The sequence below is a fragment of the Microtus pennsylvanicus genome, chromosome 12 (genome assembly GCF_037038515.1).
Source record: "Microtus pennsylvanicus isolate mMicPen1 chromosome 12, mMicPen1.hap1, whole genome shotgun sequence".
Taxonomy (NCBI): Eukaryota; Metazoa; Chordata; class Mammalia; order Rodentia; family Cricetidae; genus Microtus; species Microtus pennsylvanicus.
In genome coordinates this window covers 38,165,322-38,192,181 of record NC_134590.1, presented here as the reverse complement: position 1 = coordinate 38,192,181, position 26,860 = coordinate 38,165,322, and the positions used below count along the sequence as shown (strand labels likewise).

The 26,860-nt window shown below is 35.9% G+C and overlaps 1 protein-coding gene across 2 annotated transcripts in view; it reads right to left on the bottom strand.

The window, feature by feature from the left end:
* Positions 1–1,826: 1,826 nt before the first annotated feature.
* Arap2 (ArfGAP with RhoGAP domain, ankyrin repeat and PH domain 2) overlaps positions 1,827–26,860 on the bottom strand; it is a 152,675-nt gene continuing 127,641 nt past the window's right edge. For both annotated transcript variants that reach the window (XM_075943488.1, XM_075943489.1), the window contains 6 exons: positions 24,728–24,855; positions 17,007–17,089; positions 16,028–16,063; positions 14,081–14,144; positions 8,477–8,611; positions 1,827–4,054 (listed from right to left, as the gene is read on the bottom strand). In XM_075943488.1, coding sequence (XP_075799603.1) covers positions 3,680–4,054; positions 8,477–8,611; positions 14,081–14,144; positions 16,028–16,063; positions 17,007–17,089; positions 24,728–24,855 — 821 coding nt within the window. In that variant the 3' untranslated portion in view covers positions 1,827–3,679. The remainder of the gene's footprint in view (positions 4,055–8,476; positions 8,612–14,080; positions 14,145–16,027; positions 16,064–17,006; positions 17,090–24,727; positions 24,856–26,860) is intronic.

The following is a 26,860-nucleotide window of genomic DNA, read 5'->3' as shown; positions in this document are numbered from 1 at the left end:
TGTTGTAAATTTCTGTCTTTATAGAAAGCATATATGCACTTCAGGTTCTTTCTTCATCTGATTTAAACTAAAAACGTGTCCAAAAGGCATAAAATAGGTGCTGATGTCAGTATTTATTTCGTACTTCAAGGGGTTGGTGATATATTGGGAATTTTACTTACCACCTTACAGTTGTTCTCACTTTTGTATGTTTTAATGTGTTATATATATAAACATATAATACAGAGCATATATCACACAACATATAACACATAAAACTAATAACATATATTATATATACATTATAAATATATGATTTTTATTTTTTAAGCAGGTGCCCTGTAGGTAACATATGCACCCTTGTATTACACGTTTTCGACAAATCTTACACTCACTTTTTCTCTGCTGAAACTTAAGAAGCTTTAATGCCACTCTTGTACTAGACTGAAAAGATAGTCAGTCTGTCACTCGTGAGCTGAATGGCTTGCTGAATCTTTCTCCCCTACATTTTTGACATGGAAAGCAGTAAGAGGTGACATGGAAGGGCCAAGAAACAGAGTTTGAGATACATTGGTCCTCTGGTGGCCATGAAACCACGTTGTTTTTTAGATGCCCTAACGTCCTCCAAGGGAACTTCTCAGAACAGAACAGCGCACTCTCATGGTCTCCTGTTACCTCAAGCAACTCTTGAGAAGACCTAGTCAAAGTAAGTTACTTTTTGAGATTTTGATGGTTAAGGATAAATGTGAGCTGTTAGGACATTTTAACCAACGCAGTGTGGAAATTAGCTTTATCAGTATGCACGTTAGCAAAAAAGGAAAAGAAAACTGCTTGAAGCATTTTGAAAGCCAGGAATATCTATTTGGATAAAATAAGAACTATAGAAACACATTAATAACTACTATAGATTGGTCCTCATTCTATTAATATTATTTATCTAATATACTTGACTTATAATGCATGTCTATGCATGAATAAATTTTACATGTTCACAATATAGTCACAAAATGACTGTGTGAAGCAGTTATTACTGTGACTTAAATATATTTTAACCAATAATTTTATTTAAAGTTTTAACTTTCAGAAGGTATGAGTTATTAAAATTTTACATTCTACATATGCAGTCATAGTAGAGAAGGCAAAGACAATGTAGTTATGAACACTTTAAAGTTTACTAAACCAAAATAACTGTATGCTTTAAAAAGACACACTTTGGTAATCTGTAGGATTCCTTAGTGTGTGGTTTCCAATTAGCAATGAATATAGATGCATGTGATGGCAAAATGTTCCCATTTTAAGCCCAAGTCTCACTTCTATTGAGTAATGTCTTGGAAGAAATTCTAATAAGCTGGTAAGAGTGTGAGTCATCCTCACACATGATAATCAGATGTTAAAGAGCAACTCCCATTTTCTATAGCATCCCCTTCTGCAATATGCAGTCTCTGAGCACTTTAGAATTAAAGTTCACAAACTTAATGAGCCAGGCCAATCAGCAGCCCATCTATACGCAAGTCAGAGCTATGCCTTCCCTGACGCTGCTTTCAGGTCTCAGGGCCATTTTGATGAACCTCCGTGTAATGTTGTTACAGATCATGGCTGACAACTGAGTTTATGGGAACAAAAATGAAAGTGAGTACTATTGAGTCCTTTGAGGAAATACATGTATGTATCCAGCCTTTAAAATAAAAGGACATTTATTTTGATGTGTTTTTAAGGTGACAAAGGACTGTTAGATGCACCATATTCAATTTTTTAAAACAGAAAAAAAAATGAGAAAGTACTTGATTCATTTCACCAAAATAACTTTAGATTTCTGAGAGGAATGAAAAAATAGAAGAGTCATAATCTAGTGGACTTGTAAAACTATTTTAATTTTTACTCAAAATCTGTGAGATATAGCCGTTAGCCCTTATGTTACATTTTTAAAATTAAGACAATTATTCATGAAAAGAAGAAAAACAGAAGTGATCAGAGCTCAACTTTCAGGGGAAATTCCAGTAGGGTAGTTCCAAGAGTATAGCACTTCCCCAACAAGGCCAATGATGTTTATTTCCATGTCTCTTTATTTCATAAAAATATAAATATCATTACTTATCAGAAATAAGTTTACTAAAATTAATTTTTCCTTTCCAAACAACATGGTATCTTTTTTGAAGAAAGAGTCCTCAGTAGTGACACCAACTCATAAAACTGCCCTGCAGTTTTACTTATTATTTCAGTTAACATTTTATTTGGATTTAAAGAATACTTATCACTTACTCCTGGTATCTGCTATCTGCTATAACAAATGTAAGTGGTTAACATAGCTGAGTGAAGACAGACTTAGTGCTTCATATCCTCATTTACCGGCGAGAGAGGGGCTGAAATAAGGACTTTAGTACATACACGTCTTAAATAAAAAAGACCCAGCTATAGAAGAGGACTAACAAGTGTTGAGAATGAAGATCTGCTATGTAAATTCCAGTTTAACAAAAAGCACTGTCTTTGACATGAACTATTATTCATGAGCTAGTGTAGTCTGACTCATGAAAATTGTCAAAGCTGTATGTCATCATTATGTGGCAACAAAAATACAGGGCTATGTCATTTCCACCGGTAGAAAGGAAAGACTGAGCGGAATGGGAAGTGCCTGCCTGAGAATGTCGTACAGGCAGCCATTGGCATACATTGACACTTCCAGTTGATACCAACATACATCGCAGAAGGAAGCATTATAATGTTACATTAGTAAACATTATAATGTTACATTTCAAAATGAAACAACATCAACAACAGTCAAAACATAGAATAAAGGAAAAATAGCAAAAGACCCCATGGTAATGAATTTTGTTCGTACCAAAAATACAGTTGGGAGCCCTAAGGAATCCCCAGCATGAAGCAACAGTGTAAATGACATCCATGCTGGGTCCATGTACACACTCTGCAGTGCAAAGTTCCTCTGAGTGGTCACTGACAGACAGCTCTGGTGTACTGAATATGTCTTGGGACTTACTTATCTACTCACACCATAACTGACGGTGGCCCGTTCTACCACTGCCATGAGCTGGCTGGATAATATTGTTGAAAACACTTAAGACACTGAGATGTTTTCATAATAAGCAGTTTCTCTTTAAAATGCTTTGTTTCTCGATGAATTAGAATGAATGTTAGGCCACCTTCTTGGTTAGTAGAATATTTTTTTACGTCCTGTCTTTCTTTCCAATGTAGGTTGAACAGCGACTGAAATATCTCTCCCCTTTTGAACTCATTTCCCTTCTTTTCCCTAAGATGGACCCTATGTAAACCTAAAAACACATGGCAACTTAATATACAAGCCTTCTCAAAGTGCAAAATATGATACAATTTCATAGACTTCATGTACACACAGCATTTTATACAATACAGTACAGATTTCTGCTCATAAATTATCCTCACTTACACATCTACTTTCAAAGATCTGGCCACTTAGAGTGACCCCAAAAATTATTACAGTTAATACAATTGAACTTTATGAGTCTCCAGACCAAAATAAAGTTGATCTTATACCCAACCTCATATATACATATTTTAAAATTTTCTTTAAATGCTTGGGTATACATAAACAAATATCTTAAATACAGACAAATTTGTCTAGATAGAAGACTCAATAATTACAGTTTGATTTCTGGTTTGCACACATTGTACACAATATTAAAAAAATATAACTTGTTTGATGATTTATTTATTTCTGTAATGTCTGTTCATCCTGCAACTCTTTAGGAAGGGTTCTTGACCTCTGGAGAACCACACTAAGTTCCTCAATGACCTTTGATGGCAGCTTATGATCGTGGTCTAAAGTTGTCTTGCTATTCCTGTCCTCAGTCTTCTTCGGAGTCTTTGGACCTTTATAGCCCTTTGGTAGACTGTGTGGGACCTCTGCCTCTGTGTCCTCCAAGCAGTTGAAACTGCGATGTTTTCTGGCACGATTCCTAAGTTTATCATCTTTGTGCTCCAAGCAGTGGGCTATGATGGAGGCTCTGTCTTTTAAGCTGGGGTCCACGAAGTCTCGATCGTGCTTTTCACATAGTCGCAGCCTTTCAAGTTCTGCTCTTGCGCTCTAAAATTAGTGGAAAATTAAATATGTCACAGTAAAGCAATACTTGAGACAACTGATATTTACAAACTACACTAAGCAAACAGTTGATGCTTCCCATTCTATAGTTCATTGTATTCTATGATGCATACTCGAATTTGATTTTGCTTTAAGCAGCTTGCATGACTGGATTTTGTTTTACTTTTTAAGAATTTTAAAATGTTTTATTAAATAAAACAGTTTTAAAAATTAAATATATTTTATTCATATTCTTCTCCTTTACAAGTCCATGAGATCTTCTCCTACTCCCTGCCTACCCACTTTTAGGTTCTTCCTCAAAAAACAAACCCAAAACACAATATTATTAAAACATAGAAAACAAAATGTATCACGCCAAACTAAAACAAAACAAACCCTATAACACAAATAAACACACACATATAAAACCTGTGTAGTCTATTATTAGTTAGTCAACTACTCATGAACATGAGATCTGTCCCAGAGTGGCTGATGATATACCCAGTGCCACTCCACTGGAGACAAGTGTTCTTGCTTTCTCCCAGCAGATATAAAACAAAGTTTCATTGTTGACGTTTACGTGTCTGGATTTATGTCCATGTCTCTTGACTGTAGCCCTTGATTTCAGAATCACAATATAAGTCATCATAATAGAGATATTAAGAAACAATGTAGCACAGAAATCAGTTAAATTTGTTTTCCAGGCTCACATTTCTCCCAATATGTTTAAGCAGTGGAAGTTTTCCCCATATAACATTTGCTCTGATTTCCCTGAAAACTTTCAAAGTCACTGGAATGTGGTGTATGCATGTGTTAATATTCACTTTTGCATCAGTGGGTTAGAGCATACATTTACTCTATGTACAGAAAGGGCTGGCAGGTCCAAGAGGAGACTGTAAATCACCTTCAATGAATAAAGGGTATTTTCTGAAAGTTAGAAATCATGATCTCTATTGGCTGGGAAATATCTACCTGAGGGAAATCACTTCAGGTTCTCAGAGTATTAGAACTCAGTAAGTATAAGATGCAGCTATCTATCTATCTATCTATCTATCTATCTATCTATCTATCTATCTATCATCTATCTATATGCTATCATCTCTATGCATTTTTCTATTATCTATCCATCTATCTCTCCATCTATTGTCTATCTATCATCAATCTATCATCTATTATCTATCTATCTCTATTGTCTATTATCTATCTATCTATCCATCCGTCATCCATTTCACAGTGATCCTTCTTACTATCTTTCAACTATCAAACCGCAAAAACCATCAAACCAAAACAAACTAGTAAATGGACAACACCTTTGGCTGTCTTAGATGTATAATTTAGGGGCAGAGTATTAAAAAAATATGACAGCATTCATGATTAAGGCAGGAACATGTGGTAGAAGCAACATGTTAAAAGTCAAAGAATGGGAAAGTAAGAAAAGGAGATCACATGAGCTTTACATCTTACAGGATATATGTTATGTGCCCTGCATGTGCCATGCTATGAGGAAAGAAAGACATGAGGAAAAGGGTGGCATTGCATTGGTGTTAAATGATGAGGTCATTATTTCAAAAGAGAGATGAAGGAGGCAAAGGTAAGCAGGAGTATGTTATGGAAGGGCCAGTCTGTGTCGTCTTGGTTTAACAGAAATGCAGCTCTTCCCCCAGCTTCAGACAGTTCCCGTTGCCAAAGCCAGAGCAGTGGATGGAGAATGGCTTCTCAGAGAAAATCCTTTACACGTTTTGTCTGGTGCTCATAGATTTCCTTATGATGCCAGATAATGGATGTCACCAATATGATCCAATGATGCCAAAAATAAATGATGTGACCAACACATACAAATATGAGTGTGGGAAACTTCTAGATGACTTCACTTGGTGAGCTTCTGCATTAACGAATAATATCCATGTTATGAAATGGATAGTCACACCATGAAGTTTAAGGCCTGAAATAATGTTTGACCTTCTATGATAGAGCTTCCATGGTTTGCACAGCAACACTTAGGTGAGTGGTACGGGAGGTTTGGCTGGCCTGCCTGTTAACTCTCATCACATCAAATGACCATGGAGTGAAGACACAGAGACAGACTGGGATTCTAATTTACCATTTGCTTTGTTGTTGTTTTAAGTGAGTCATTTTTCTTCATTATTTTTATTTTACAAGTGTTATTTAAGGATCTCTTTTGAGACAAAATTTTGACAGGGTGTCCAGATTATCCTGTAACTGTAGGCTCAAGTCTCCTCTCTACACCCCTCTGAGAGGCTGGAAATGCAGGTCCACACTATCATGCCCACTTTGATTATAGTATCAGAGATGGATGAATTATCCCACTGTACTTCCCATGCTCATGACTGTCTCAATGTGTATCAGCTGCAAGGCGGACATCACTTTAATAAATCCTCTTGTGCAGCAGAACTTAGTTACCACTAATAACCCTGCAAAGTAGTGGTTACTGGTTCCATACAGGGAAGGAACTGATGATGCAAAGTTTAGAAAAAGTTCACAATTTATTAGAAGCCAGTGTGCCTCAGGTAGTATCAAGCTTATAAAATCTTAAATATTACATTTGCCTCTTCCTAAGAAGTTTCCACGGCCAACGATGTTCATTTCTAGATTTCATCAGTTGTCTTACTACTTACTAATTTATCAATCTAATGTTAGAAGTCTCCAGGAAGACTTCCCTGCCTGGATGAGGCATTCAATACCACTTCCTTCCAAGAGCACTTAAAAAAAAAATCAAATCAAGTCGGCATTTCCTAGAAAGCCAAGAACTACTCTGAAAAGCAATATTTCCTGCCCATGAGTCATGACATGACTGCATTATTTCTCAAAACATATTCTACATGGTAACTTTAAACTGCTTTCCTTTTTAAACCAAAAGTAAGAAATCTTTGGGCATTTTATTATTATATCTTCTTATATAACTGTATTACTCCAAATATAACTCTATAGTAAAGTTCTTAATGATTTGTATGAAAAACTTTATTTTGATTAATGTTGCTTTTATACTGTTTAAAGTAAGTTTTAGTGTTTTTAAAGTATTAGGATATTTAAAAAAATCTCTTAGCCAAATTTATTGGATGACAAAAAGGTACAAAACTTGTTTCATTTATTTTAATTACTCATATATTTTCTAGCAATTAATATTTCATAGAATTATTATGAGAAACTCTGATACTTCTTCCTAGTTTTAGTTTATCTGTCTTTTGTTGTTTGTTTTTATCCTAGGCATGTTAAAAATTATACTTAAGGTTTTGAGATTAGGAAATATGTTGTAGATTTATTTATCGATAGCTGATACTGCTTAGTGTATTTCTAATCTTAAAATTTTATCTTTTGTTTCTCTATTGGTCACAAGGCAGTGTCAGGAGACACTGGCCACTGAAAGGCAAATGCCCACTGTATAATGGCTTCACTGGATCAAGTTGTGATTCCCCGGCCCAAGTGCTAATGACATGTAATCTAGATTTTTGATTGGCTAAGTAGCCCCCAGCTCTGCAAAGTAGACGACTATCAAAAGCTCTAGTTATAGAATCAACAGGGGTGCAGTCATAGATTCATAGAGATTTAGTTTTTCATTTTATAACATTAGTTAGGCAAGATCACATATGCCAGCTTTCAAGTATATTCTGGCACAAGAAACATGTGTGTCATATATGCTCACTACAGTATTTATAACGATTAACTCTAACAGCTTAGCCCAAATTAAAGTTCAAAGAATGTATAATTTATATGACCTTTAACATTGGTTGGTTTATTTTTACTTGTTTGTTTCTTAATTTTTGTCTTTGAAAAATTCAGTTAAGGTACTATGCCAAGGGTCATTCCCAAAGTGAGTTTTGAGAGTAGGCAGCCATGCTCTTTTCCAAGAGACCCAGCTTTCTGTCAAGATAGAGTAGTCATAGTCTCCTACATCACAAGATGGCAAAAGGAAAACACAGTCACTTCTTTGAAAAATCTCAAATCATTCGTATTAATTCATAATAATATTCAGAATTTATCTTCTGGCTCCTTTAAAACATCCCAAGTTTCCAAGCGTGGACAGTGATGCTAAACTAAGGTATCTGTAGCATGATTTAGGCATATTTCTGCTTCATATTTACTCAAAAGATATATAAGTAATCTTGGGAAATTGATATGAGACCAGATTTGCAGTCACAGTTTCTATATAAATAGGTAAAATTGCTTGGCTACTTGAGCGACCAGGAGTGGTGTCAGGTATATGTAATGTGAATGGTATTAAAGCAAGTGGCAGAGGGTTACCAACACAGTTCTCTTTACGCATTATGGACCTTGGACATCGTTGAGCTATGCAAAGTGATTACTGCTAGGCTTCTGAAGCCAATGAGGTAGTTAATTTACTCAGTCATGTTAAACTGTAGGCAAATAAAGAGTGGAGGTTAAAAAGAGAACAACAAAATCATAACCAACCTCAATATTCTTCTGGGCCTGGGATGCATTCCTCTCATGTTGGATGGGAATCAGAGGTAAACCTCCAATCTTGGGATTTTTGGTTATTGAACGCTTTCGTTCTTTTCCAGCTGGTGGCCATATATCATTCTCATGCTGTGGAAATAAGAGTTTAGTGCCATTGGTGTGTGATTTCATTATGTGCTACACCACATAAGTCACTTGGCTCCCCACACATCCACACCAAATAATCTACTTTCTGTGAGAATGCCATTTGTAATTACTTCCACATTGACTCTGGCAGGCACTTGGCTCCAGGATGTGAAATTCTTAAGTGAACCGAGCATTGAGGTCTCAGTTCAATTTCTAACTCTCAAACACATGCCCTCTGTACTACTTATCAAAGCAAATGGTAGAAAAGATTGGAGAAAAATGGCAAGTCTTTTTGTAAAGCAAAAATAATGTACTTGTCTATTTTTCTAAGCCCTGTAATAGAGGTAACTAAACATTTCCTGCTTATATCAAAAGTGAATTTAATATGAAAATAATTTGTTCTTATATATCTCAAATTGATCTAAGGCATGGATATCTGGAAAAAAATTAGCCCTATTTTGTGACCTTTTGAAAAATGTTGCTTTTCCATCTAATTGAATTTCAATGAAATGTTACCCTTTTACACACACATTTATAGTGAAAATCACTCTCTAACAGAAAGAGTGGTGCATTTGTCCTTAAATTATTGACTGAATTCTATTCCACCACACCACCATAGTTATGTAAAAACAAAACAAAACAATTTTTTTAATGGGGGATAAGAGCCCACAGGTAAAAATGTAAGCTCTGAGTGCTTAATCCTCAAAATAAACACACAAAAAAAGTATTTAAAGAGTATTTCTATTTCCTAGGGTAGATTAACATTTTAGAAGCAAGGAAAGGCAAATTGATTTTCAGATAGCAATCTATTAAAGAAACAAACAATGAATACCAAAGTAAAATGAGTTTACAGATAGTTGATGAAATAAAAATAAATTCTAATTATATATAACTAACACCTCACTATTTTCTTCAAATTTTAAGATACATCAACAAATTTTTATGTGTAGTTAGGATTTTAACATAGTGTTTTATTGCGAATAGTCCATTTCCAGATGTATTGACATTCTAATTTATAATGAGGGGCATATTATGCCTTTACCAATATACATACATTCATTTAATCCTCAAACATTCTACAGTAAAGGTCCAATTACCGTCAGACTTGATACATACTCTTAAAATCATGGAGGCATTTATCTCAATTCATAAAATGTTTCAAACTTCATTACATTATTTTTTTTTATGTCATGGCTCCAAATACGGTTAAAATACCTTTGATATTTTATAATTGGGATATTCTGAACAAGTAAAATTGAGAGAGAACAGGTTGAGCAGGTACTCTGTAACATTTTAAATTATGCTTACAATTTCTTGAGATAAATGGGTAAAATATAATAGATAGATAGATAGATAGATAGATAGATAGATAGATAGATAGATAGATAGATGATAGTTTCCAGGTCTAGCGAATGTTTTCATTTAACATTTGTAAGCTATTGGTCACATAGCAGAGATGATCAAGCTGGGTATTGGACTATTGACAGCACAGCAATGATCACACTGCCAATCTCCAATTCAGCTTCTCACTTTCCAACTTAGTCCTTCCTATCTTTTCTGCTTACTTCATTTCATCCACTGTAGATATTCTTTTGACTTTTGACCCTTGATACTATTTACCATCATTATTCTTCTATGTCTTCCTTTTCCCTGTCCTTCATACCCTAGCTTGGATTACATGGTGAATTTGTAAATTTGCTTCCTTATAATTTTCCTCAAGATCTGTGCTTCTTTTCCTTTTATTTACACTTGTTTCTTCAAAGCCCTGAACTTCATTATAATTTGCCTGTAATTGATGGATTAGAAAATACAAAGGGCTTTTCTATAGACCAACTTCACTTTAGAGTTAACTTTAAACTCACAGTTAGTAAACACTGCCATAGGACAACTAGTTTCCTCATTGTTTGAATATTATTTTTCACTACCTCACCCTAAAATTTCTAATAGCTTTTCCTGCCTCACAGAGCTAAACCCACTGATATAATTCAAAAAAATTATCACTAATCACTTAAATATATAATTTTATATTGTAAGATATACTAATTATCCTACATACATAGCCATGTAACTGAGTTTCCCTTTCCTTTTCTATCAGCAGTTGCTCTGATTGCAAGTAACCTTTCTCCATTATGACTTATATTGCCCAGTGGGCCAGGATATAATTGCTCTGTAGTCAATGACCTGGGAAAAATAAAAAAGCTACCACTTCGAGCAATGATGAACAACAGGGGTTCCTCATGTCTGACCATGGCCTGTATGACTTTTCTAGTGACTGAGTTATCTAGTAGGCAAATGTGAAAAAAATATATACTACTCCATCTTATAGTCAAACCCATTTAAGCCACAAAATCTACATTGGCCTCAGACTCCTAACTGCACACACCAGTCACAAACTCTTTATCTCTATCCATACTTTCTTTTGTCATTCCTTCTTATATCTTCTATATTTTTCAAGACCTCAAAATATGGAACACCCTAGGGTTTACTAGACAGTCCTCTCTTTATTAATGTTTTTTGAACATCCCACGAACTTCTTCTACAGCTCTCAATATAATCTAAATGCCAACTTGTCCCATATATACATTCCAACCTCAGACTATTGCCTAAATTTTTAAAGTCTGATTTGGAACTCAGCATGTTCATGTGTGTATCTTCAAATATCTTAAATTTCATTTCATCAATGAGAACTCTTGACTTCCTTCTACCACTCTGGTAACAATCTTTACAATCATCAATTGTCTAGGTCCTTAAAATTTATTTAAATAAATTGTAAAAAAGCAAAAAGGAAGAAACACATAGTGAAAAATAGGTTATCAGCAACAGGGACACCTATTCTTGTGTTTGTTTACACCATCGAGTTTGTATAAAGTGTTAAAATTTCTTACTTAAAAATATGAACCTATTATAATATCATTCCAAATGTAGCAAAATTTCCATAATTATTGAAATTGAAAATCATGAAGTATACAGATGTCAACATACACCAACTTTACAATTTATTAATATTGTACTTAAGACAGCTATTCTGACTCTGTAGGAGCCTCTCCAGTGAATGTAATAAAAGATAGACAGACCTCCCTATGAACATACAAGCAAGAAGAAGCCAGCTTCATGGACTGGTACCCCATACATAGTACTTATCTGTTGTATAAAACATGACATCTCAGATTATGGAAAATTTGCTTTTCCATTTACATTTCAGAAAGAAACTCAAGTGAAAATGAAAAAAAAAAACAACAAAGCCTTACTTCAATGGAAGAAATAAGTCTTGTTACAAACACAAAAATTAGGGTCCTCTTTAATTTCTACTATTTCTTCAAACTAAATAGACCATGAATTAAAAAAATAACTTTTTCTCTACAATATTCCTCAATCTTTATGTTTTGCACAGTGTCTCCACTCAAGAACATGTGCCACACAGCTATTCTCCCTGTTTCTTCCTGTGCTGTGATGTGAGATCCCCCCTGTATGCTACGAATATGTCTTATTACCATTGGTTAATAAAGAATCTGCTTTGGCCTATGGCAGGGGAGAATATAGGCTTGTGTGAAAAAAAACAACTAAACAGAATGCAGGGAGAAAAAAAGGCAGAGTCAGGGAGACACCATGTAGCTGCCGAAAGAGAAAGATGCCAGAACCTTACTGGTAAACCACAGCCTTGTGGTGATAAATAGATTAATAGAAATGGGTTAATTTAAATTGTAAGAGCTAGCTATGCATAAACTTGAACCATTAGCCAAACAACATTGTAATTAATACAGTTTCTGTGCGATTATTCAGGTCTTATGTTACAGTGCTCTCTCAATAATTGTTTTTCAATTTAAAAACACTACAATTATATTCTTCCTTATTTCAAGTTCTAAGGAGGCTCTCACACCTTCCTTGTCTCATATCTTCCCTTAGTAAAATGTTTAGGATAGTTGTGAAATGAACTCACTGTGGTGTCACCTCAAGTCTTGGAGCTCTTGCTCTCATCCACAGAGCAACAGCCTCCAACCCTTATAGAGAACTCAGCTCACCTATTACCCTTTCAGAAATGCACTCCCTGAGAACTACTCTGAACCTGTGTTCTCCTGTACCTAAGTGACACCACCTCCTTTCCCAATTCATATTAGCTTCATTGTATCACACATTTCACTTCAGACCTGATCCAATTATATGTCTATTTTAGTCATTGTTTTCATGTTTTGGAAACTCTTAGTATGCATTTTGGAAAGCACTATATACATAGGCAAATGTATAAGAGAGCCAAATAAGGAAGAATCATTCTTAAGGAGTTTACAATATAGCAGAAAAGGCACAAACAAAACAACTAATTATACATATGCTTTTCATGAGAGCTACAAATGGAGAAGTACTTTTCATTCCTTGACTTTCAATATGAAAGTCTATTGACTCCAATTCTGAAAACATAAACATCAGTTTAATTGTGCTGTAAACAAATACTGTTATAGCTTTTGAGTGTATGCTTTCAACTTAGACTTCAACTAAAATACTTCACATTTAGAATTTCGGTTTTCAAGTACAGTACAGATATCTCGTTTTTCAAGATGAAGAAATGACTCAAATGTTAACAATTCACTTTTTTTTTCTCCCTACAAATGTATTACAGAGCAGTAGTTTGGTGATAAAGCGAAAAAGGTTAAAAGTGGCATCTATATTCATCAGTGGAAAAATTATGAAACTACAGCACAGGGAAATGCTTTTCAGAACAAAACAGAACTACATTTGGGAGTGAGCAAATTTTTTCATTGTAAGAAATATGAATGCATCTGAACAGCAATAGTGACAACTTATTCATTAGCCATGAATCCTAATGCTCTGTGTTGCTGCTAATTCACCTAGTGCTGCTAATTCACCTAGAAACAGTTGAAAAACAAACCCTTTCCATTAGTAGGCCTATTTAACCCTTTGTAAAGAGAATGTTCCTTCAAGTGGAAGATGGAGTGTGAAGCTGGGTCGATGGGTCTCAGTGAACTCTGAGAGGTGTACACTATTTCAACGAACATTTTCAAGAGATTCCAGGTTCTACTATGAATCGTAAGGGATACAATACTTGATTCTGATATAGTATTTACCATAGAACAGGTATCAAAGAAATGTACTTTTCTGGCTTTGCCTCTGTAATGACAGAGGAGGAAGGATGAGAGGTGAAGGCCAAGTGCATACTTCTCTATGAAGATCTGCATGTCATTGCAGAGCAGCGAGAACTCAGCCAAGGCTGAAACAGCACATTCCCCCTAAGTCTAAGGACCCTGTGCTGGAAGGAACAAGAAGCCTAGACAGTCAAAATAGTCTTCTCTTTCAAAGAGCAATAGAAAAATTTGGATTTTGATATATGTAAAAATATATTCAAGTGAAATGTACCAATTGTATACACTATAAACATAAATTCAATAAAAATTACAAGCACACTAGCATTTCCTTTAAATACAGCTTATAGTAGATTAGATGTCATAACAGATACTATACCTGGGCAATAAAGATACTGGCCATCCACTCCATCTGGGCTTGTAAACTGTCACAACACAGGTGCCTACAAAATAAGGTTTATGCAATAAATACTTGTGAAAGACAGCTTCTCTTCCACACTGTCGTTAGGAACAGTCAAAACTATTTCTGAACTCTTTCAAATTCGTGTCTTAATGAAATCAAACTCAGACTGTGTCAGAAGCAGTGGCTTCCGTCTTCTGGGAAGTTCATCTCCAATTGGCAGAGGACAACCATCAGCAATATTTTGGAAAGGCAAAGTCAGTGTCATTCAGTGTTTTCAGGCACATGGCAGTAAGGCATCTATTCCCCCAGAGACTCCAATTGGAACATATGTGCACATTCATGGAGTGGAAACTTCCTTTTTTTAGAAAGGGCTTAGACATGGTCTCGTCAGATAAACATCACAACGTGTCTGTTGGCGCTCACTCACTAATGTTTTACTAAAACCCTCCATAAAGCAGCTTTTGCTCCCAAGCTTTGCACAGTACATTAGGGAAACTGGCCATGCAAACAAATAAACAGCACGGTAAGAGAAACCAAGAGGCATGCTATAGCAAAACCCAGAAATAGCAGGTGCAGGTTCAGGGAGTCTAGAGGGGCTGAGAAAAGGTCACTTTCTAGAGAGGAAGATTTTTGTACCTGATGTTACAATGAAATAATGGACATTTCAATGAAGTTATACTCTCCACATTCTTGGACTTATCAATAATAAGGAAAAACAAGTCCTTTGGAAAAAATCATATTCTAAAGCTTGTTTCCTTTTTCATTAGTCTTGTTAAGTGTTTGGGTGAAAATTTCATCCCAGCCTCTGGCACCCATCCTTGGAGCTGGAATGGGACAGGAAGGAAGCTCCATTTCAAGCCCCCCCCCCCCCCGCCCCAGTTGCCTTGATCTGGACTCCACCTCTAGGAAAGCCCAAGAAGCAGTGATCCCTCACCAGGGAGGGTCAAAAAAAAAGCCCGCCAAGTGGTAGACCACTCCCACAGGCTATTTAGGCCGCCACTCAGAAAAGGAATACGTGGACTCCAGGTTTTCCATGGTCTCTCTCTCTCTCTCTCTCTCTCTCTCTCTCTCTCTCTCTCTCTCTCTCTCTCTCCTCTCTCTCCCTCCCTCCCTCCCTCCCTCCCTCCCTCCCTCCCTCCCTCCCTCCCTCCCTCCCTCTCTCTCTTCCCCTCACCATGCTTTCTGGGTCACCCCGGGAGCAGAACATTAAATTTGGGCATCTTTTATTCAGTCTAGTTTGGTCTGATTAGAACTATTTGCTTCTGCGGAGAGGCTCGTCTTAAAAAAATGTACCTAACATTAAGACACTGTCTTATTTCATCACCAGGCAAATGTGAAATCATCTTCTATGGTCACTAGAGAGAAGTCAGTGGTATCTGCTTAAGGGTGCAGTAGAAAACTAAAGCAGAGTCACAGTGTAAGAGTAAAGTTAGTTACTCCCCATAAAACACACAGATTAAGAAACCCTGGCCCTAGGACTTGGTAAAGAAGGGATTTGGAAGTGTCCAACCTAATATAACCTGGGGACTGGCTAGACATAGGAGGTCATTGGGCAGTAGGCTTTAGATGCGATCTGGGAAACAGGCAGGAGAAGGGAGGCAACATGAAAAAACACAAAAGGAAACTGTTTTAAAAACAGACTATGGATGTTTTTAAAGTTTCAATTTAGGATTTTACCTTTTAAAAATGACCTTTAATTTTGCCTATTTATCTCCTAAAAGCTAGATTCTAATACTATCTATGAAAAAAATGAGAAACAGTTTCTTGAAAGAGACTTTGGGAAGGATGTGAGATTATAATTAACTGAACTTAATACAAGTTAATTTCCTTTTGCTTCTCTGTAGTTCTGCCTTTGCCATAGTGTCATTCTTTACTCAAATTTGTCAATATTATATAAAATGAAAAAGCTGCCAGGAAACTTACCAGTGGTGTTTTTCAGAATATGCGGTCAATCCCCAACTGCATCAGAGGAACACAAACAATATGTTAAATACAATCCTGCCTTTGTCATCTCTTGATGTGAGGCAGCTACAAGAGGCCTCTTAACAGAACTCAGCCGAGTAACACACCCTGAGCCTCTGAAACTTAGTCATTAATGTTGATATTTGGTGCATTAATAAATTTATGGTATCCTAAAGAGTCTGTCTCAAGCATTTTCCTATAGCAACAAATATATGATGGATATACTAAGGAAAATAGCTGAAATCATATGTGTGTGTGTGTGTGTATGCACGTGTAATACATATATATGTCTTCAGCTTGAAAATTAAACATGGAGGTGAAAGTAAGAAAATATTTAAGTAATGGAATCTGAGAACTACAGATCATTTAAAGAGTTTTGTGGAGTAATAAAATAATATTACTTAGTTAATCAAAGTGACTATGATAAAAAAGTATGGCATAAATTGAATGTTGTGTTCTTTAAATATTAAAAAGACATGATAGTTAAGAAGGTTCATATTCTTAGAGCTAAGAGAAAATTGCAAAGCCAGGATCAAAATATTCTAAAAGTAAACCATCAGAAAGTTGGAGGGCAGTGTGTGGTTTCTTTATTTAGTGTGCTTGGACCATTCCTCCCTATACCGAAGTCACTCCGCTGTCCTGTCAAGGAACGGGAGACCATGGAATCCTGTTCTGATAGTGGCTGATAGCACCTGAGGATTTCCAGACTCATCCAGGGCAGAGGGCAGTCTATAAGGAGCTTAATCTTTCCCACTGTGGGAATAACAGCCCTGTCATATACTCACAAAGTCCACTTAAGGATCTAAGTACAGATGAAGGACTTCAGGATTCACAGGTGGTAAAACTAATGCCACTCATCCCTAAGCCTTTCAGCCGACTTAATTTCTGTTATGTTTGGTTTGTTTTGTTTCCTTCTTGCCCCTTTCCTTTCAGCCTTTACCTGGTTGGGGGCTTCATTTTCTTTTTCACACCAAGATAAAACTTCATCAAGCTGAGAGAAAACATCTTGTCGTGCTTGCTGCTCTGTAAGAGAAGAAATTATAATGTGTAGTTAAGTCGATCTGAAATATTCTTAACATTTCTGTAGAATATTAATAAATGCATTTAGAATTCTTTATTTTGTCCCACATTTAAAACCATATTTCAGTTTCAGAAAATTAAGACTGATCTGATTGTAATATGATCAAATAAATAAATTTAAGTAGCAAATGTGCAATAACATAATTGACACAAATATTGGTCGAGATGTCAGATTGCTTTGGGTTAGGTTTTATCATTGAATGATAAAAGAGCTTTATAAATGATGGATTTTACAATTAGGGAAAACAGACTATGTGCATGCAGGGCCACATATTAAATGATTCTAAGTAGTTACATTGATGAAAATTACCAAAAATGACTTGTTAAAGTACATTCTAAGAGGAATTTGTGCTTTCTCTGGATCATTTACATGTTCTTCATACTCCACTGAACACAAGTATCTGCCTCAGTAAGCGTTCAAAGGATGTTAAATGTTGCTTGCAGGAGAGGAATGATTACAAGGGAGAAAGGTGGTGTAGCATTGAAGGAAACAGCATCTTCTAAACCCAAGAGGAGTCACAGAGATTGTGACAGCACCAACAAGAACCGCTTAGGTATAAACCAAATCAAAGCCTAGCCTTCAGAAAAGGAAATGGACACAACCCCCAACCAAAAATCTATTTGTTACTGGTACCTGCTAGGAAAGGAAATGTAATTTTTCCAATGGAGTATCTTTTCTCTTTTTTTCTAGTAATTTTTTCATGCCCTCTCCTAATTTTAAGTGTATTTTTCTGTTTAGAGCTTTTTCTCTCTGTTGTTTTTTCTGCTTTATTTACTTATTTTTTTTGAGAGAAGAATTAACATGAAATTGGGTTAGTAAAGTGAGGAGGGGAAATATAATCAAAATAATATATAAAGCTTTTAAATAAAGGTATTTTCAAAATAAAAAAGAACTCCGCAGCTGCTTGCATATATTTTTCACACATCATTTGTCTATAGGGTTAACGGTTGCATCGTGTTCTACTTTAAATTGTATTTTAAAAAAATCACATATATTCTATTCTTTATCTGTAGATACCAACAATTGATTTTATTTTAAAAAAACAGAAATAATTTATCATGAACAATTCTTTATATCCTAAAAAATCATGTTATACTGATAGGAACATAGAATTCATAAATAAGAACAAAGATTTTGAGGTCCTAGTATAGATCTAGTATTTTGCATTTTGCAATATTGTGATTTTGCACTATTTCTCTTTGTAAGTTGAAAAATAAAATTACCATTTGGATTGAGTACTGACAAAAGTGAGTGTGCAACCAAAGTGTTATTGTAGAAAGTTATTGCAATAGTTAACAGCAAAAAGGCCTATCAAGTTGTGTCTAGTGATTGGTATAAAATGAGCTAACAGTAAGTAGCTACTTCTGTAAACATAGAACATACAGCCTCATGCAAATTCCAAGGGATCTATTTGCTAGGATGCCAGGGAAACGCGACAAAGATCAAATCTAGCTCAGCATGTGCTCTGTATTAAAGTGTCACTGTGATGTCATTTCTTTAGCACCAATCAAACTTGCAAAGTAAAAAGTAGGAGCTATGTTCATTAAGTTAAAAGCTGACTTCAGGAGAATTCAGACAAAACACTTACAGGGAAAGTAACAAAGAAGGAAGCGAGGACTAATATCCGCTGCCAACTGGCCTCTGGCAGTGGCTGAGCCCTGAAATTTATATAGGGAACTTATACCGACACAGTATTAGCACTATTTCTTATTACCACTGAAGATATATGCATACATATTTCATTAATTAATTGGCCATCATGGGCCTGGAATAGTAACAGAGGCATAGATTATAAAAAAGCTGTTTGAACTAACCTAAGATAAAACCTTCTTCAACAATGTATACCCATGTCTTTGCTTATTTCTCTTTATTAGAACTTAAAATATTTATGTGGAAATAAGGTCTTGTTCAATTGCAATTACTGTTTGCCTTACTTTTGCTTTTTATGAGGTCAAACAAACTGATTATTCTTTCATTAAGACTCTCATGTGACCTCAAACTCCAAACTCACTATGTAGCCGAGTATAACCTTATCCATATTCTTCCATTTCTCAAGTGCTATGATTACAGAAATGTACCACAATACTGAGATTAGACATTTTTAGCTTTTGTTAATTCAAGATATTCTGGTACAGCTGGCAGAAACTCATTTTCATGGTTTTGTAAAATTTGATGTTTGCTATTTTTAAATATTTAACTTTTTTATCAACCTGAAATTTTCTTGATTTCAGTATAAGTAAAAATTTAAATTAAGTATTTTTTGACAACTAGTTCATTCTAATTTATTTAACAAATGTCCATAGTTAATACATTCAATTTTTTATAATTTTAAAAAAATTAAAAATTGTTTATTCATTTTACATACCAACCACAGTTCCTTCACTCTTACCACTCCCCCTCACCCCTAATCCACCCCCTCATCCACTCCTCAGAAAGGGTAGGCCTCCCATGGTGAGTTAACAAAGCCTTATAGTTGAGGCAGGACCAAGCCTCTCCCACTTGCATCAAGGCTGAGCAAGGCATCCCACCATCTGGAATGGGTTGGGAAATGCCAGCTCATGCACCAGGGACAGATCCGAGTCCTCCTGCTAGGAGCAGCAGAAAAGACCAAGGCACACAGCTCTCATGCACATGCAGAGGACCTAGTTTGGGCCCATGCTAGCTCCCCAGCTGTCAGTCTAGAGTCCTTGAGCTCCCAGGAGTTCAGGTCAGCGGCACAGGATGACCCCAGCTAAGACTCTAAGCAATAGTGAGAAGGTGTCTGAACTGGCCTTCTCCTGTAATCAGATTGGTGGCTACCCAAAATGTCATCCTAGAGCCTTCGTCCAGTAACTGATGAGAGCAGATACAGAGATCCACAGCCAACCAAGCATTGCTCCTGGAGTTCAGTCAAAGGGAGGATGAAAATTATATAAAGACAAACAAATTTTATGATATATTTTTAAAAATGACATAAATTTAATTAATGAGTATATAAATAGTTCTTATACTGGACTTTACAGTGTAATTCCTCTATGTTCACTTTTATATTAAGTTGTATTCTTTGAGGTTTTTCTGATTCAATGCATATCTTAATGGTTAGAAAGAAACTTAAATGCTGATCTACTGGGAGCTCACCAAGGCCAGCTGGACTGTGACTAAAAAAGCATGGGTTAAAACTGGACTCTCTGAACATGGCGAACAATGAGGGCTGATGAGAAGCCAAGGACAATGACACGGGGTTTTGATCCTATGCAATGTGCTGGCTTTGTGGGAGCCTAGCCAGTTTGGATGTTCACCTTCCTAGATATGGACAGAGGGGAGAGGACCTAGGACTTACCACAGGGCAGGGAACCCTGACTCCTCTTTGGACTGGAGAGGGAGAGGGAGAGAGTGGGAGGAGGGGGAGAAGGGTGGGAAGAGGGGGAGAAGGGTGGGAGGAGGGGGAGGAAAATGGGAGGCTGGGAGGAGGTGGAAACTTGTTTTTTTTTTCTTCCTTTTCTCAATAAAAAAAATAAATAAAAAAAAATAAAAAAAAGAAAGAAACTTCATGACTATTTCATTTTTTATCGCCAAAATTATTTGCTAGCTTTCTTATCTATTTTCATTTTGAGGTAAACTACCATTTTACACAGTTATAAAAATATAACTTTGATCATTTGAGAATTACAATATAGTTGGAAATCAATATCACTAAGGTTAAATCAATTTTTATCAGTGAAGCTCTATAGTTTCCTTCTTAGCTTCTATTTCTTGTTAAGGGCATTTAAAAATACTTGACATATTTTCTTGTCTAAAGCCAACTGAGGATTGATTTTTTATATTGATCTTACGACTTGCTAACTTGTTGAATTGCAAGGAACAAACATTTTAAAAAATTAAATGCCTTTTGTGTGATCATGAGGTACCGCAGTTAAGAAGCCTTCTATAGACAGTGCCCAAGAAACTCACAGCTGGCCTCTAGGCTTGCCTGCAATAAGCTGATTCCCGGTTACCTTTGTAAAGGTTAAATCATACTACAACTGAGGCTAATATCCTCCCCAGAAGTTTAGTTGGCCAATCCCTGCTACACATTGGTATGCTTAGCTATACAGTAGAGTGAAGGGCAACAATTCCAATGGCATGAGAATGAGGGCATTTGCATGTCTTACACTGCCGATACCCAATGTTGCTGGTATTTACTTATCCGGGACATTGGCAAGTCCAAGACTGCCTGCATTTCAAAGACTTTCTGGTTGTAGATAAAGAGTATAAAGTATTGAAATTCCCCCACACCACTCCTGGCATGCAAGCTTATCACTTTATACCACTGTAAAGTCTCGTGCGTTTTGATGTTTAAACTCAACATGCATAGCAAGGAACTGCAAAAGTCCCAATGGAAAGTTTTATAAAAGTAAAACTCAGCTGGCATGATACACCGCCCCGGGTATGTCTAATTCCTTGGGAATGCCTCCACAAAGCCAATAAACTAAACTTTTATGGCATCTACAATGTGTTGCTTGAGTTACTATATTTCAATGTGAAGTCATTAATTAAAGCAAATAAATAAGTGAACTTCAAAAATATTCCTGCGGCAAAAAAAGAGTCTGCTTATCAGTTCATGCAACTGTTAAGGATACCCCCCCCCCCCCTTACTCATTTGCTTTTTTACCTTTCCTTACTCATTTTTTCACACGATTAACAGTGTAATGGCAATGTTCTTTGAAACCTCTCACCTTTCATGTAAATCAGTTCTGAACATATTTTAATTAACATTTTCTGTGCATGGAAAACCTGTGAAAACAAATCTATCTTCCCATGTGTATTACCCTAATTTGTTGTTAATGAACATTCATAAATTATTTCCAATTAACAGTTGCTTTAAGTATACTTCTCAGTTTATAATTCCTGTTTCCTTCTCAGGAAATAATTTTTTGAATGTATACAGGGCAGATATATTACTGGAAACTGTCCCAGAGTCAAATCTTTACTCAAATAAATAGAAAGATTTTACTATTGCTAATTTAATGGTCAATCATTTGAAAAGTTAGCACCGGCAATGGCATAATAACCAATATTGACAGACCTGTGGTATGAAAAAAATGAGTAAAATCATGGGGTGAGAAAACAAAAATATTTTGAGTTTAAAGAAAGAATTTCTGATCTGCTGTCCTCGATTGCAAGGGAAGGCATGAGCTGGATGGATTTATTTTGGTGGGATAAATGGATTTTAAGGATTTATTAACCAAACTGTATTCTACAACTGTGGTCCCTATGGTTTAAAGTCCTATTTATGAGATATTTAGATGATCCTAAATGGATGTTAGTCTACTATAGGAATGCCTGGCACTTTCACCAGTTGATGGTGTCTGGTCCCCTAGGACTGGAGATACAGATGTTTGTGAACAGCCATGCTGGTGCTATGAAGAAAATCTGGGACTGGTGGAGAAGTAGCCATTGCTCTTAGTTGCTAAGCCATCTCTTGAACCACTGTATGATCAAATTTAAGTACACTTAGTACTATTTGGATGAAAAGGTTCAATCATATTTAAATAAATTTTCAGCCAAAACACTGAGCTAACATAATATTAATGTATTGTTCTCAAGTAATCCTTTCATAAAGCCTTTGAAGACTAAAATCTGGGAATGGATTCTGTCTTCACCTCTCATTGGATATATAGTTTCCGGCTATTTATATAAAGTTTTTGCAACTCTGTTTCTTCATGTATCCAGGAGGGATAGTGATAGTCCCTATTGCAGGGAGCTTTTAGAAACATGCCATGAAGTCAGTAAATCCACATATTCTACTGCCACACAGTAGCTACACTATCATTATTTTGGGATATTGAGACCACAGTGCTGTTCCTTCATGAAATTAATACTAAAATATTAGCTTCTTATGGGCTTTCTGTTGGTGTATAGTAGAAAGAGTCAGATCCTTTATTGGACACAAATACTCAATTTGATAATTAAAAGTCCTTTGGTGATATGCAATGAATACAAGCCTCTTCACCAACAGTACAAGTATGGAAGATAAATGATCAAATAAATTAGAACAAGGTTGATGGCTCATTACAGAAAAGTAGACAAGGTTAAACCAGCCCATGTTTTAGATCACTAAAATAATCAACTGTAAAGTCCAGCTTTGATTTTCACAAATGCAAATCTGAGGTTCAAGAATCTTAAAATCCATTTGCATAACTCAAAGCACATAGGTGTCTTATTTCTAAAAGTTTAGCAAGTTTTTGCAGAGAGAACAGAATCACAACAGCAAACAACAACCATGTGATCCTCAGTCGGGCTCCCTTTCGAGTGTGTTAGGTCAAGCAAATCCTTTCAGAGTTCCTTCACCACAGAGTGAACAGAATGGTCTCTCATATGGTTCCATACTGACTGTAGTGCTTCTTTTGTTTATCCATGTTGTGACATGTACTAGAAATCTCATAAGTATGTTTTCTATCTACGAATACATTATTCTCCTATTTATGGAAACATCTGTGAATGAAGCTGCCAACGAACATTCATTTACAAGTGCTTGGAGGTTATAAATGGCAGGTGGATGAATAACTTTATTTTGAAACTGTTAAAGAACTCTACATAAACAGTAGGATTTTACCTTTCCACAAACTGGAGATGTCAGTTATGATTCTCATCAAAACAAATGGTAAAACTGCATTCTAATGATGACTAATGATGTTGAACTCTAGGTTTAGAGGCTCATGAGTCATTTCTATAGCTTCCTTCATGTAGTATCTGCTCAATTCTATTCTCAAATGTTTACTGGGATGTCTTTCTTGGGATACAGAATTACCCTTAACATCCTGCATGAATCATTTTTTCAGATATAGATACTACGAACATTATTTTTTTTATTCTGTAACTTACCTAATCTTAGGGGTATCTTTATAAGTACACTGTTATGATAATATATTATTAAAATTTTTTCATATTTCAAAAAATACTCATACGTACTTTAGTTTAAAAATTGATGTGATTGCTCTATAGGACTCAAATTATAATTACCACATTTGTAAGAGGGGCAGAGATGTTAAGTTACTTATTCACATCACTAACTCTTAGCGAAGATGAGATTTTCTGACACCAAATTCAGTATTTTATAGCTGCATCATTTACCTAACTCTGCTTTAAAAATATCTAGTTCTCCATGCATGTCCTAAATAAATTCAGAACTTACAGGGAATAATCTGTAGGAGCCAATAAATATGATACTTATTCAAGTGCATAGGGAAGATGTTAACATTCATTATAGAATTGGGGTTTTGTCTTTTCTACACCACTCTTCATTTAATCTCCATTAGCTCACCCAAAGCCTATTTCTGCCTTTAGAATATAACACTCTCCCTCTCGACTCTGCTGGATATGATGCGGATTTATAGGATAGTCTATGTTAACATACTTAAAGCCTCTTCAGTGAGAAGTAATTTTCTTTCAACAACACAGAAAAGCTACAGGAAGACTAAGTCACATTACATCTCAGACACTGAAGGAAGTCATCAGCGTATTTCAAATGTTGTTTTAAAGAGAGATGGCTGTGACCAGTGTCAGATAAAGACATAAATATCCACACAAAATAATAATCCACATGCTGCTTATCCAATTACCTTTGGATCCTTGTAAATAAAGAGATGTCCATCTCGTAAAACAACGTATCGGTCTTGAAACTTATTCCCAGACAGTATTTTAGATGGCTCTTCTTTGAGTTTTAAGGCACCTTCTTTGATACTTTTCTCTGTAAAACAAAACAGACTTCTGGAAATTGGGTCCATTTTCACTTATTGGAGATACAGTATAAGGCATTTGTGTTTTCTCTCTTCAAGGACTTATTTTTATTTGACTGCACGTATGTATCTGTTTGAATATATGCCATATTAATGTGGGTGCTGTTGGAAGCCAGAGGGGGTCATTAGGGCTCCTAGAGTGGGAGCTGCAGATGGCTGTCAGCTGCCCTCTGTGGGTGCTGGGAACTGAAATTCAAAAGCAGTAAATGCTGTAACCACAAAACCACCTCTCCAGCATCATATATTTTAAAATATTAAAGATTTTGTTTAAGAAAGGAAAATTCCATTCCTTTTTATTATGTATACAATATTCAATCTGTGTGTGTTTGCAGATCGTTACAGATGGTTGTGAGCCACCATGTGGTTGCCGGGAATTGAACTCATGACCTTTGGAAGAGCAGGCGATGCTCTTAACCACTGAGCCATCTCTCCAGCCCTCCATTCCTTTTTAAAATACATATTTATTGATAGTAGGGACATGGAGCACGCATGGAGGCCAGAGGAAAACATGAAGAACCAGTTCTCCCTTCTTTGTGTGAGATCTAGAGATAAAATTCAGACCCTCATGTTTGCTGGCAGGAGTCTTTAATTCCTAGGCCATTGTGGTAGCCTCAAGATCAGATTTCTAAACATTGGCTGCAAGATTAAATTATTATATTTTGAATACACAATGTTAAATAAAATATACTAACATAGCAAAATTAAATCCACCTGTTCATATTTTTTCACTGTGGCTTCTTTAGAGGACTGTGATCCTTAGATTCTTTGATAGCAGAATGATACTTCATGCTACTCCCTTACTTCCAGGGAATAAAGTTTGTAATGACACATAGTGAACCTGGTAGCCACACCCCTCTCATTGGGTTCTATTTACCTAATCAGAAGTTGGATTTCACAGATAATGGGGCCAAGGATATAAATACTAGGCATGATGCTATGTAAATGTCTAAGGATAGAAAGTGTTGCACGAAGGAAGAATTGGGAAAAGTGACTTGGAAAGATGCATTATGTGTATTTTTACTTTCAACTGAAAGGAGTAGCTATTTCACAGAATTGCTCTAATGGAAGAAAATGCTCAGTGATAAACTTGGGTAAATCATCTAACTCACCTTTGTTATTATAACAGATCTAAAGAGACAAAGCATTCTCCAAAGCACTAAGTATCCCAGAGAACGATCCAGACTGTACACTAACAGACACTACTTCGTTTAGTATCTGTTTTCCTCTAATCGAATCCTAACACCCGATTACCTTCACTGCCACTCAAGCACGGGTACTTGGAGCTTAGCGAAACTTGTTTGGTTAGCACTTCAAATAAGAAAACAAATGCTTCCCCCTAACCCTTTTACTATTAGAAAAATAATTTTATTTACAACTAATGTTTTTATTGATTATTTGGGGATTTCATATCATGCATCTTTATCACACTTCCCAGTCCTCCCAGATCTGCTCCCCATCCTGGTGAATCCCTAAAAATAAGAAGAAAAAGAAAACAACAACAAAAAACCCACACAAATTCAATTTGTGTTGCCTATATACTCACTCCCTGGAGCATGGTCAAACTCCAAATAGCCAGCCCCTTACAGAAAACTGAGTCCTTCCTGCCTGCAACCGCACCAGATGCCCTCATTTGTAGACAGCTACACCTCAGCATTTTTATCACAATTCTTAAGAGTTCTCTTCTATGGTTCATGTCTAGGCTATTACTTTTGGTGTGTGGGGGGTGGGGGTGGAGGGTGAGAATCACATCCATAAGAGCAGAGGCAGAACTTCTGCCCTGAAGGGAAAGTTGTTTGCTGCTGCAAAAACACACAAAACAATTCTGTGCATATAACATGACAGAGAAGATGGTATACAAATACAGAAGAGGTATGTCAAGACACTGAACCTGCTCTAAAACATAAGATTTACAAACGGTTTGATCCATGTTTTACATAAAAGTACAAATTCCCTAAC